The sequence below is a fragment of the Vigna unguiculata genome, chromosome 3 (genome assembly GCF_037176805.1).
Source record: "Vigna unguiculata cultivar grain cowpea cultivar isolate G323 ecotype 2 chromosome 3, ASM3717680v1, whole genome shotgun sequence".
Classification (NCBI taxonomy): Eukaryota; Viridiplantae; Streptophyta; class Magnoliopsida; order Fabales; family Fabaceae; genus Vigna; species Vigna unguiculata.
In genome coordinates this window covers 38702465-38717492 of record NC_140794.1, presented here as the reverse complement: position 1 = coordinate 38717492, position 15028 = coordinate 38702465, and the positions used below count along the sequence as shown (strand labels likewise).

General features: G+C 30.4%; 1 protein-coding gene across 1 annotated transcript; it reads right to left on the bottom strand.

Annotated features, from left to right (window-relative positions):
- Nucleotides 1-566: 566 nt before the first annotated feature.
- Nucleotides 567-2800, bottom strand: LOC114177480 (protein PHYTOCHROME KINASE SUBSTRATE 1-like). The gene has a single exon (XM_028062849.2). It carries the CDS (start codon nucleotides 2514-2516, stop codon nucleotides 1035-1037), a length of 1482 nt encoding a protein of 493 aa, XP_027918650.1. The 5' UTR covers nucleotides 2517-2800; the 3' UTR covers nucleotides 567-1034.
- Nucleotides 2801-15028: the final 12228 nt, after the last annotated feature.

Genomic DNA, 15028 nt, shown 5'->3' with positions numbered 1-15028 from the left:
TATATAATATTATTATAGCTTGATGGAACACCTCTTAAATGAGGTGGTTTACAATTTATTGCAGAAGGAAAAATTCCTTGGTTCTCATATATACATGTCTCCATCGTTAGTTGCATGTCCCTGTAACGACATTCTATTCTTGAAGTTTCTCTGAGCTGTGTCATCAGCATTATTACCATTCTTCATATCATAAATGAAAGAATTAATAGTGGGCATGCAATGCAATGTAATGTAACAAAACCTTATGCAGGGTTCTGTTCTATTCTAGTGATCGCATAATTGAAGTCTGAGGAATAAAAAAAAATGCATACAGTGGTTGGTAATGGTAACTACACTTTTTTCATGCAAATTTCATTCTTGTTTGTGAGTGATATGGCTAAAATGGTGACTGTGTGCAGAGAGACAATCTTGCTGAACTAACTTTTTGGGTTAAGTTTCTATGATTTTCTTTGCGGTGTTTGTTGGTAGAAATTGGATGTACTATTTGAAATAGCCGACAATTGGACAGTAAGAAATTTGGAAATTACGGTTGTTTTATTAGACAGTAAGGAAAATATCATGAAAAGTAAAGGGAAAAACTATTCCATTTATATGCTAAAATAAGCTTTCTGGACATCATTCTAATCCAAGGACCAGACCCAACAAAATACATAAAAACAAAGCTATGCAACAAGCAGAGGAGTTTTTCCCATATCTTCACTTCACAATACGAGGTCCCCTTTCACATCCCTTTCTTTTTATGAGACCAAAAGCATGGCTACAAAAACATCCATTTTCGTCACCTTTTTAAATAGGAGCTGCAAATTCTAGATGGAAAAGCATTCATGATATCAAAGGTTACAGAAAAATACAACAAGATTATTAAGAGGATATAGGACTATATAGTACACAAGAAACACCTTGACCTTACTATCGACGTGGTGATTTGAAGCCCATAAGATGCACTCTTTGCCTTTCTCACACTTCCATGCGTAGTACTATACTCACACATAATTGAACAAATTCCAAGAGCAAAATAACATCTCAAACTTATGCTAAATGTATAGTAGTTTTGAGGCATGTGGTGATGCGGCATAAGCGTGATGTTGTTGTCCATATTTTGCACCAAGATTTCCCAGTTTGGTCTCAGAAGGAAACCTAGCGATCTGAGAGGTATTAGTCCTGTTACGAATTTTGGGTGTAGAGTTTGGATGTTCATATGTTATGAAAGCATCACCGGCAACTCTAACTGATTTGTGGCTCTTGCAACCCAACAGCATGCTAGGGCGTCTTCTCTGAACCTCTCTAGGGGCTTTTGTTTTTCCATCTGATGATAAAGTAAATGCTGTCCTTATTGGACTCCTTATGGTTACTTCTGACATCTGTTCTTCACAGTCTGACATTACTGCAGCACTGGCAGTGGCCACACTCCACTCTATGCTTGCCTCACTTGGTGCATAACCATTTGTGGGACTCACACACCCAGAAGCAGCATCTGATGTTTGTCTTGCAAGAAATGGGTTGGTTTTGCTTTTGATGCTTTCGATCTCAAACAGGTCTGAACTTGCATCACTTGCAGCATCGTTCATGTACTTTGAATCAATTTCTTCCGTCCTCGAGGACATTTCCATCCTTCTATCAAAGCTCAAGGACTTGATCTTGTTTTTCAGTACGGTGGAGCCAAACACCTCCAAGGATTTCCTTGGTTTCATCTCTTCTTCCTCTTGTTGAGCTTGCATTTTCATAAGATGGTTTTGGTTTCCCGAGGCAGAACTCAAGGGTGAGAATGCCAAACTGTTCCTTCTGCTTTTCACTCCCACCCCAAAATTCTCTTCCTTTTGGAAATAAACGTTATTGATCTTCAACAGTTCTGCATTAGGCTTGCTTAATTTAATCGAATGGCTAGCATCTAGAGCAGCAATATCCACCAGTTTTCTTGTTGTTGTTTTGCCATGAACTGCACCGTAAGTAGAAGTTCTGCTAAAACTGATTTCACCTGCATCAACAGAATCTTTGCCAGAACAAGAGCATTTGAAGCCAAGACCAGCTAGAACGCTCTTGGCTTGACACTTATCTTTTTTACTCCTCAGAGAATTTTTCATCCCAGTCTGCAGAAAAGCACTCTGGCTATTGCTAGTTGATTCAGAACGAATGCTTGGAGTTCCGTACTGAAGTGTGTGCTTTCTAGTTGCTAGAGCTACTGGTTCATCTCTCTGGTGCAGGTACTTTGAGGTGGCTATGCTGCTGGCAGATCTAGGGGTCTCAGATTCTCCTACATTGAAGTACTTTTCAGCTCCGAACACTCCGATTTCTCCATTCTCTTCTTTCTTTTCTAGCTTCTGAAGAGGGGATTTTCTGCTGCTGATGAAGTGATTGAGCTTTTGGCTTGGTTCACCAAGCCTTCCTACAATGGTCCCTTCATTGCCATTCAAATATGCAGAGAAAGTGGCATCGTAGATGTGACTGTTATTGTTCTCAGAATTGAAAGTATGCAACTGATGAAAGGTGCTGTTTGCAGTGGATGAAATGGTAGCCATAGTTGAAGGAGAAAAAGTTGTAGGTTAAAGCCAAAAAGAGAAAATAGAAGGAGTTTGGAGACAGGTTAACAGAAGTGCATGAAAATAAAGAATTGGTGAAGTGTTATGAGAAAGTTGAGCATAAAAAGGGCTTAAAAAACATGAAACAAAGTTTCCTAGGTGCTTTTGAGGATCAAAGTTGAGGGGGGAACATACTTTATGCAATGAAAAGGCAAAAGGGTAGCTATAGAGAGAGAAAGAAAATGGATTCAAAGAGGAAATATTGAATAATGTGTGTCATTCCAATTTAGTAGCAGCTCTATATGTAGGCTATTGGAATATGCAAAATTACACATAGTAGGACCATGTGTTAGTAGCTGACCTGACACTTCACCCCATAGTTTTCACGCCGAAATTACATCCAATTCAGACACAACTATATTTTATTGGAAAAATATTTTTCTATAATTATTTTATATTACAAAGTGAGATAGAAGAGAAAACTAAGTTCAGATAGTCACATATCATAAGTCATCTAGTAGAAAGAAATAAAAGGTATTATAAAAACCCTAATAGTTATCTTCATTCAATCAATCACAAATTAACATTATATATGACCTTTTTTTCTTTTGAAAGGACATGGGTATAAGAAGTTAACAAACTGTATTAATTTCAAGGAGATTATTTATTTTATATTTTTAACGAAAAATCATTTTAATTGTGAATGTGTATAACTTCTCTCTATTTTCTACTTGTCTCAAGTGTAGTTTGGTTATATTTGTTTTCTTAGAGATTCGTCTCTTTTCTGGAAGAAAGGATTGCAAGTACGGAATTGCAACTGTTCAATATACACTCTCATCACCTAATTTCCACTCTTATCATCTTTTCCCTCTTCGTGTGGAGATAATGGAAGCTATGACTCCATTCTATAATTATATTTCAATGTCATAATTATTTTGTTTACTACAAAATATTTTAATCCACATTTTACATGTTCACAACTTCAATACGAAAGATCGTTGTTCCATTTTAACTTGTTGAAAATCTAATATTAAGTAAAAATATACTTAAATCTGATATATAAATAAAATATAAATTTTATTTTCTAAATTAATTTTTAAAGATCGAATTAAATTTAAAATCTATTATATTATATTAAAATATATTGTAACAGGAATTTCGGGTCTTGTCTATCAAGTTTCATACGAGGTTCTCTCTATTTCTACATTTAAAATAATACTCATATATGAATGGATGTCTTTCAAAATCTTTTATATATATATATATATATATATATATATATATATATATATATATATAAAAGATTTTCAAAGACATCCACTCATATATGAGTATTATTTTATAAGATTTTGATGATTAAGATGAACATTTTTATATAGGACTATAAATATTTTTAGGTTAAAATATCTTTTTTGTTCCAATTTTCGTAAGTTTTTTTAAATAAGTCCTAATTTTGGTTTTGTGTTCAAATAGGTCCCAATTTTCGTCAATTATGTTCAATTGGGTCCTTTTTTGCTAACACCGTTTAAATCATTAACGGCCATGAACAGTGACTGCCACGTGTCATTTCGTGGTTTTTTTGAATTTGTTTTATTTTTTTTTATTTTTTTTTTATTTTTTATTTTTTTTAAATTTTTTTTAAATGTCCACGTGTCAATCTAGTAGTGTGCCACGTGTCAAAGTCAATATTCTATATTCAATTTGGTCCCTATATTTGTTATTTTTGTTCAATTAGGTCCTAATTTTTGTTAAGATTAACCAATTTGGTCCCTATAGAAGATGTGACCAAATTTAATTTTTATATCAAAGTTATAATGATGTGAATTTTAATATATTATATAAAGATATTTAATAAAAAATATGAATTTTAATATAAAAATTAAATTTGGTTTTAATTTAGAGAGGGACCAAATTGGTTAATGTTAATAAAAATTGGGACCTAATTAAACAAAAATAACAAATATAAGGACCAAATTGAATTTAGAACATTGACTTTGACACGTGGCACACTACTTGGTTGACACGTGGACATTTAAAAAAAAATTATAAAAATTTTTAAAATTTTTTTAAAAAAATTCAAAAAACCACGAAGTGACACGTGTCACACTCCTAGGTTGACACGTGTACATTTAAAAAAATTAACAAAATTTTAAAAAAAATTCAAAAAAAATTCAAAAAAATAAAAATAAAAATAAAAAAATTCAAAAAAACCACGAAGTGACATGTGGCAGTCACTGTTCATGGCCGTTAATGATTTAAACGGTGTTAGTAAAAAAGGACCCAATTAAACAAAATTGACAAAAATTGGGATCTATTTGAACACAAAACCAAAATTAGGACTTATTTGAAAAAACTTGACAAAAATTGGGACAAAAAAAGGTATTTTAACTATATTTTTATAAGGAAAAAAGAAATATCAGATGTGCGTTTGAGTTGTGCTTGACCAAACTTCAAACAGTTAATCCGTGTATATTATAAGGGCGCAAAATAATCAATTGGTTGGTACTCGAATACAAATAATGCTATATTATAACGAAGACATCTATAGAAGAATACAATTTATTTACATGAAATCAAGATATATGTATTTATAAATTTTGGTATTATTGGATTAAAATTTAGATAACTATTATAAACTCAATTTTAAAATTTAGTTCGACCAGTTAAATCGATTTGGTCAGGGACAAAGTTTTAGATAAGTCCGGTTACTTTATAAAACTGGACATTTCCGAAAGATGTGAAGTTAGAAGAAATAACAGTCACAATGATTATCTGCGATATGAACTGAAGTAATTTTTTGGTGTAATTTTTTTGAGGTTCTTTATCCTGTTTAGTAATTTTTTTTATCAATCTTATTCTTAAATTAATTGTATTTAATTTTTTTAAATTAAAATAATTTTCAAAGAACATGAAAAGGGATAATTTAAAAAAAAAATTAAACCAATTACCTCTTATCGGTTTAGCTATTTTAATATAGTTTATTGTCATCGTAAAAAACTCATAACGTTGACAATTAAGGATCCAATTCAATCCTTTTACATCCAAGATAAAGCTTACTACAATTAGGAGAGTTTACAATATGATTGGAATTGAAAATGCTCAAAACAATGATCTAATCCAAGATATATATTTTATCAAGTATAAGTGAAAGGACGGTATGATTCAGTATGATTCACGTACAACTCATTCATTCATGTCTAAACATTATCTTTAATACATTGAATTGTTTGTTTATGAGGGAAAAAAACACATTATCAAGATCTAACATCTTTACTCTCGAGAATTATTCTATTAGTAGAGGAATGAGAAAAAAACAATCAACACGAATATAATGTGAAAAATTTTAAAATTAGAGACAAAATCACGACTATTATCTAATGACAACTAAAAGATAACATTATGTGAAATTTTTTATAATACATATACTACTCTCTCATGCCATTTGATCATTGGTATACCCACATTCTTCAAAACATGCATTTAACTCAAACCTCACAACACTTTACTATAAGAGTATAAAAAGAGTTAAAGATAAATTTAAAGTGTTTTTGACTTGGAGTATCTAAACATCATGGATCTTATCCCAGGTAATGTGAAACTTTTCACGATATATTATTTTCATCAACCCAATAATTTATTTTATAGACACTAATTTGATGGTTTCAACTCTCACGAGTAAACATATTTGTCAATAAAGTTTTCCTAGATTATTCTTTATTCAATGGAAGCAAGAATTTATTTTGTAAACTCAATTTGTCTACCTTTATTATTGTTAGATGTAATGTTAGGTATTTAATGGTTATCTCTCAATCAAGTTCTTATATTTATTTTTTCAGAAAAGTCTATAATAATTTCTAATTCTGAGAATTTTTTTAATTCATTTACCAACCCAATAAGTAAGGCTTTAGAGAGTAAAGTTTATTTGTTATTATCTTTTATAGAAGTAAAAGATAAAGTCAATTTTACGAATATAGCAATTATTTAAAATTTGCTAGAAATTTTTCATAATGATATTCTTAGTTTGTCATCTAATAGAGAGATTGAATTTTCAATTGATTTGATGTCTAAATATAAACCAATTTCAATGGCACCTTATACAATGCCACCCTTTCAACTAGAAGACCCAAATAAATAACTGAAATAATTACTTAAGAAAATACATTCACTCTAGTATACAATCTTGAGGGGCTCGTGTTTTGTTAATTAAGAAGAAAGATAAAAGTTTTTAGGTTATGTGTAAATTATTTTCAATTAAATAAGTTCACTATAAAAAATAAATACAATTTTTCTGGAATAAATGATTTAATCGATCAAGTAAAAGAAATATTATATTTTCTAAGATAAATTTAAGGTCAGGATTTCATTTAATAAAAGTAAAAGCAGAAGACAGCAGAATTGCATTCAAAACCAAATTATGGTCACTAGGAATATCATGTAATGTCTTTTTTCGTGACCAGTACTGCCCTAGTATTAATAGATTATGACAACAAGATTTTTTTTCATACATATTTAGATAATTTTGTCATTGTTTTTTATTAATAATATTTTTGTTTAATTAATAGATTATGAGAACAAGATTTTTTTTCATACATATTTAGATCATTTTGTCATTGTTTTTTATTAATAATATTTTTGTTTATCTATGATTCATGAGGAGCATGAGGATCATCTTGCTCTTTAACTTTTGAAAGACCAACAATTATAAGCAAATCTATCTAAGTGTGAACTTCAATCTGAGGAAGTAAGATTATTGGGACACATAATTTCCAAAGAATTAAATTTTGTAAACCTAACAAAAGAGGAAGTAGTTCTATGATGGGAACTATCAAAGATGGTGATTGAAATTTGTAATTTTATCACTAGACATTATAGATGATGTATGAAAGGATTTTCTAATTAACTCATGAAGAAAGGTCAATTTTTTAATGGATGAAAAAAATGTGAGAAAATATAGTTTTCAATAACTCAATAAAAGATTAACCACTTCACTTAATCCTACTAAATATATTGTAATATTTTTGTGATTCCTTTAAAATGGAATTAGAATGTGTTCTTGCTCTAGATAGAATATGCTTCTAGATAATAAATAGCACATGAGAATAATTACCTAACTTGTGATCTAGAATTAGTTGACATGCACTCAAATATGGAGACATTATGTATGTAGTGATAAATTCAAGGTTTTTAGTTATCATAAAAGTTGAAAATATTTGTTTGATCAAAGGGAATTAAGCATGAGATAGAGAAGGTGGATGAAAGTTTTTAAAGGGTTATAATTTTGAATAAAGGATAGAGAAAATTTTAGCTTTGGATAGGAAATGATTTTTAAGATTTAAAAATAGAATATTCGTACCTAATGTTTTTCAAATTAAGAAGGTGATCTATAAGAGGAACATAAGAGAAAGTTGAGTATCCATCTAGGTGCAACAAAAATGCACCAAAATCTTTATGTTTTGGTTGCCCAAAATAAAAAAGGAAGTAATGCATGTAGCATAAATAGTTTAAATATTAGATTCTATATACATAGTCTTACATAATCTTCTCACTTCTTATATGTTAATATTATGTATTCATTAGAAAAATTGGTTGTATTGTAAATGAAAGAAATGATAAGGTAGCATAGGATTTTATCTAGTATATATAGTATTTGATAGGGATCCTAAGTTTACTTTTAAGTTTCAAGGGAGTTTACATCATGTCCTAGGAAACAAACTTCATCTTAGCTCAATCTATCATCTTTAAGGAAATGGACAATTAGAAAGGATAATCTAATCCTTAGAAGATTTTTTTAGAGCTTGTGTGCTAAGAGATTATGGTAGTTAAAATTGGTATTTTATTTTTATTGAATTCACATTCAATAACAATTTTAGTTTTAACATAGGTATGACACCATATCAGGCACTATATGAAATAAAATGTAGACCATATCTCTATGTGTTTGAGGTTGGAGCAAAATTTAATCTTAGTTCCTCAAATAATTAAACAAACCACAAAGAAAATCAAAATTATTCTCGAAAAAATTGGTAACAACTTAAAGCACACAAAAAGTTATGTTGTCAAGAAAATAAAACATCTTAATTTCCAAGAAGATTATCATGTATGGTGGAGGGTTACACCAATAACTAAAATTGGAAAGGTGATGAAAAAAAAAAACTCACTCCTCAATTTATTGGCCTATATCAAATTTTCAAAAAAATAGAAACCTGAGGTCTTGTTGCTTATCAAGTTTCTCTACCTCTTATTCTCAATTTCTTTTCCTCGTTGTGTTTAACTAAGGAAATTTTTAAAACTAATCTAAAAGTAAGAGAAAAAAAATACATCCTAACCAAATAATCATTACATTTCATTTCTAACAAGGGGATTGACAAGGAGAAATAGAGTAGATAAAAGTTGGATAAAAAAGACATGAGAGAAGTGAGATAGAAGAAAAAATTGGGTTACTCTATCATAGTAATTTTCAAAATTTTCAACTCATGTCTTTATCAAAATTTAAAATATTAAGGTAAGGAAATGAGACATCTATATTTTATAAAAATATTTATTTATTTTATCATTATCTTTATTCGGTATGTGATCCTAATACTAACACAAAAAAGACTTTATATATTTATTATTTTAAAATTTTTACGTCTGCTAAAATTCTCCACATAAATTTATATATATTGGCCTAATAATATATGTAAATTTACGTCAGTGCAACATATGTAATTCTAAATTAAGAGAGAAATATAGTCTCTCCTAGGTAGGGATGGCAAAAATACCTGTTCCTACGGGTATTCGTGGATAAAATCCGTTGCGGATAGATAGTACCCGCAAGTATTTATTATCCACGGGTACCGGGTATTTTAATGTCCACTTATAAATGGGTCGGGTGCGGGTATCATACTACTTATACTCGTAGGTACCCGTTACCCGCAAAAAAATTAAAATTAAAATTAAATTTATATTTTATTAAGTTAAATTTAATTAAAATTAAATTTATATTTTATTAGGTTAAATTTAATTAAAATTAAAATTTAATTTATATTATATTATATTATATATTTTTTATAATTTTATTTAAAACAAATTTATAAATATATATATATATATATATATATATATATATATATATATATATATATATATATTTAAATATTCACGGGTATGCGGGTATCCACGGATACCCGCAGGTTTTAAAAATATCTGCGGGCATTTTTTAAGCAGATACCCGACGGGTAAACGGACGGGTAGCAGGTGGATGTTTTTTTTTTGCGGGTCAGGTTATGGGTAGGCACTATTTGTGCTTGACCCAACCCGTTGTTATCCCTACTCCCATGTATGAAAAAATTAGGCACGAATACGTAGCAATAACAACGGGACGGGACACAGACGAGTTTCACTATCCCATACTTATCCTCATAGAAAAAATTCATCCCCATTTCTATATCCAAACCCAACGAGTATCAAACTTTCATTTCATCTCCATCCCCATCCCTACCGGGTAACAGGTATATTCTCGTACCGATACCCGTACCCATTTTCTATTTCAATATTAATTAATTATATTTTATAAACTATTAAAAAAATTACGGTAAACAATACATAATATTATCAAAAATATTAAAAGAATGGTTGTTTCTTCGATATCAAATATTTATAAATAAATTATAATTGTATACACTTCAAATTAGAACATCAAATAAAATTCATGAGAACCAAAACATTTATTAAATTTTCAAGCATTAATATAACCTAGTTGATAAAATTTAAAAATATTTTTAAAGAAATATAAAAGGAAAATAAATATTTAAATTAAAATATATTGTAAATGTCTCTTTACTTCAAATTTTTAAATTAAAATGAATCTATTTTTTATGTGAAGTTATAACACATCAAAATCACATAAAGAACAACTATTAAACTAATAATAATAAAATTTAACGTAGATCTTGTACCTTTCAAACTTCAATATATCTTAGATGGTGATAAAAAAAATTCATAACAATTAAATTAAATTTTTATATTATATTAAATTAAATTTATTTATACAATATAGTAACAAAATTATAGTATGATTGATAATGAGTTAGATAATAAAAAATAATTATATAAAATATATCAAAATAGTATTCTACAAGATAAAAATAAACAACAAATAAAAATATTACAAAATTATCAAATGTGTGTCTTAGAAACAATTTGAGAGACTATTGAATGAAATCGCACAAAGAAAAACAAATGTATCATTAAAGGTATGATAAGATGAAAAATACTTTAGAGATCTAAAAACACTTTTCAAATATCAACATAGTAAGTGGTTGAGAAATAACAAATTTTTTTTTAGCGAAGCAAAAAAGTTCTTCAAATAAAACAAAAATTAGTAGTAATAGAGAAAAGAAGATATTTTTTTATATTACACAGTAGATGAAAGGTTTATGTTATTGAACACTTAAATTGAAAGTGTTAAAAATTCTCATGTGAAATAAAAATATACAATAAATAAAAATATCAAAAAAGAATAGAAATATTCAAATGTGTAGATAAAAAATATTTAATTGACATACATCATTTGAACATAATTGCATAAAGGTCATTATAAGATGAAAAATATATTGCGGATGCAAATGAATTTCATGACAAACCAATTAATTAGAAGAAATAAAAAATATTTAGTGTGTAGTAATATATGTGTGTGTTTGTGTGTGTGTGTGTATATATATATATAACGTTACTTAATTAACTTAATTAACTATCAATATTTTAATAATTTAAGTAGGGACGGGGATATGGCGAGGACAAGTATTATGGCAGGGATGAAGATAGGGACTGGGGAATTTGTACATCCTCATACCCAATTGAAAAAGTTGGGGACTCCTCATACCTATACCCATCCCCAGTAAATGCGAAGATTTTCTATCAAAACAGGAACGTGTTCGAACAATACTCACAGGGACCCGGCTTATTTGTCATCTCTATACACTAGATATGTGAAAGCTACTTGAAATTTTAGGGTATATCTTAATTCATTTATCTATACTCAGAAATCTCTATATACCTTTACTGAAAGTGTAGAAAAATGACTCAAGAGTAGTGTACATTGTTTGCACTTCTGAGACAGTATCATAGGAAGATTAATCCAACTAGTTGCTAATAAAATTAATTATATCATAGATGCTTCTGACACAAAGAAGACTTTTTACGTTTGTTATTTTAAACTTTTTACATCTGCTAAAATTCTACACGTAAATTTACATATATTGGTCTAATAATATATGTAAATTTATGCCAATGCAACATACGTAAATCTATTATTATTAGGCCAACATATGTAAATCTTTTACCTTTTTTTTTCTTAAATATACACCAAATTTAGAGAGAAATATAATCTCTCCCATGTAGGGATGACAAAAATACTCAGGCCTGCAACATTGCTACTGGAAATTACTTATTTAAAATAAAGAAATAAGAAAAGAACATCAAACGTCAGATCTTTTATTATTCCCAAACGCGGGAAAAATCCAAAATATCTTTAAACGCGCCAAAATCATTTAATAATAGTAAATAAGATTATTACAAATTTTCCAAAATCCAATAAAATAACAGTAACATAAATATTTCCTAGCTCCAACCCAAGCTAGCCCCTCTCTCCATCTCAAGTGTTAGCAGCATCACCTGTATCATCAACTGCTCCCGTGTAAAGAATTACACGATCATCGTCAAGCACAAATAGAAATGGTGAGCTCAACAATAAAAGAAAACACATCAAGTAAATAATATACATACACCCCATTATATTATTATAATTAGACCTTGGCCAAGTCCTTAAGACCCTAAGGCTTTTCAGTCTTCAAATCACACCACATAGTTAGCCATGGACTCAAGATTTATGATGCTCGCATGAACCTGCCCGCTCGTGGTCATGCCTCTATGAACCTCCCCATTCGTAGTCCTACTCTACGGACCTACCCGCCCGTAGTCCAACACATGTGACCCACCAGCTACGTACCTCCTCGCACGTAGCATCTATCAAATGTGAGCACAGAACATACGAACCTACCTCGCTCGTATCCCCACATGAGAGTACTGAGTATGAACCTCCCCGCTCATACCATCACATGTTAACCACCATTCATGAACCTACCCGCTCATGGCATAACATCTCCTGATCCACGTTTGCATCAATGCGTACAAATAACACACACAAACTACATTAAACTCGCTTGGGATAGAAGCCTTCGCTCAAGCGAGCAGGCCTGACTCGCTTAAGCTGGGCGTTCTCGCCTGAGCGAGTGCATCATAGGGACTATTCGCAAAGGCTTGCTTAGGCGAGACCTCTCACGCTTAGGCGAGATAACTGCTCGCCCAAACACCAAAGATCCATCACCTAGGCAGCAATTCGAGCAAAACACGCAAATCTCTCACCCTTTCTCGCGTAGGCGAGTAACTCTCGCCTGAGCGAGATACTCTGTTGCCCAAACGTTAGGCTCTCCGCTTGAGCGAGAGGCTCGAGCAGATTCAGGGTTGAACCTCTGTTATTCTCACCTAAGCGAGCCTTGCTCGCTTGAGCGAAAGTAGCAGACAAAGAGGGAGAACTAGGTCTAGATATTATGATGATTCAAAAATAGACGAATTTAACTCTTTCAGGCTTAAGGAAAAAGGAATATAATAAATTTAGGAAAAAAGAACTATTTTTTATCGACCCAGTTCGCCTGTCTAGAAAAAATAATAAACAATTTTTTAAGTCGTCCTTGTCCAACCGCGCAAACACCAGAAAAATAATGCCCAAACCCTAATCCAACATTTTCATGCAATCTATGGAAGTTAGCAATTCTCATAGACATGTTTTAATTTTGATTGATCATTCAACACTTCATTTTAAACCCCAAACAGCCCTATAAAGTAAATCCCCATTAGGTTCATACAAAGCACAAGAGGTTATTCCAAAAAAACATCAACCCACAACAACCCTTTAATCCCATCACACAGAACAAGAAAATTCATGGCAATACAGGTTTATTCATGCACATCACAAAAATACACAAATTATGTTATCACAATACATATGCAAAAGAGCTCCCCTAACCTGGTTTTCCTCTACTCAAAATTATGGGTTGTTTTCCCAGCCTCCCTTGGCTGCCCATTGTCTATAGGGTTTTCCCACCCTTTCACATTCAGACCACAATTATATTAGCAAAAATAAAGGGGTTAATTTTGTTCCGAGCAAGGTTTAAACATACAACCTTGCAATTACAAAGTCAAAGCACAACCAATTCAACCAATTCATATTTCGTGATAATTCTTATAATTTTAGGATTACATTATCACTACTCACATTAATTCATAACCTTAAAATAATGCACAAAACAAAATAACATACAATTGGCATACATAAGACTCGAACACAAGTCCTCTCACACAATCAAGTACTTTCAACCATTTAAGCTAATACTTTTCCACATCACAACAATTAGCATTAAATGTCATAAAGGCTTCTACGACCCACATTTATTAAATAATTATTTATTTAATTATTTAATTCTCGGGTCTTACAAGGCCCGCATGTATCCATAGATAAAATCCGCTGCGGGTAGCAGGTATTTTAATAATTGCTTATAAACGGGTCGAGTGCGGGTATCATACTACCCGTACTCGTGGTGCTCGTTACCCGTAAAAAAATAAAATAAAATATATATTTTATTAAGTTAATTAAATTTAAAATTAAATTTTACTAGGTTAAATTTAATTTATATTATATTATATATTTTTTATAATTTTATTTTAAAACAATTATAAAAAATTTATATATTCATGGATACCCGTGAATTTTAAAAAAATTTGTGGGTATTTTCTTAACGGATATCTAACTGGTAAACAAACGGGTAACAGGCGAATTTTTTTTTTGCTGGTCAGGTTACGGGTAGGCACTATCTGTGCCCGACCCGACCCTTTGCCATCCTTACTCCCATGAATGAAAAAATCAGGCACGAATACACTAGATATGTGAAAGCTACTTGAAATTTATCTCTACTAAAAAATCTCTATATACCTTTACTAAAAGTTCAGAAAAATGACTCAAAGTAGCATACATTGTATGCACTTCTGAGATAGTATCATAGGAAGATTAATCCCACTAGTTGCTAATAAAATTATTTATATCATGGATACTTATGAAAAACAATACTATATTATGTGTACATGTGATTGAATGGAGAAAATGACCAATAAAATGACACACAAGAGATTATGACAACATAATTTGCATAAATATATGTAGAGTTTTATAAAGTGATGATAGAAACAATGGTTGTGAAAGATGCTTGGTGGGCTTACTATCATGTATGCTTGGTGATCTTAACTTGAACTATTGAAATTGCTGAAAAAAAAAACTAAAAGCAGACACAAGGGATGTTCATATATTCAAAGGAGAAACTGAATGCAAAAAAAAATATTTGAAAGGGAAAGATGTTTTCTGTAACATCCCGGTCAGATATTACTAATTTAAGTAATAAAAATTAAGAAATATGATGAAA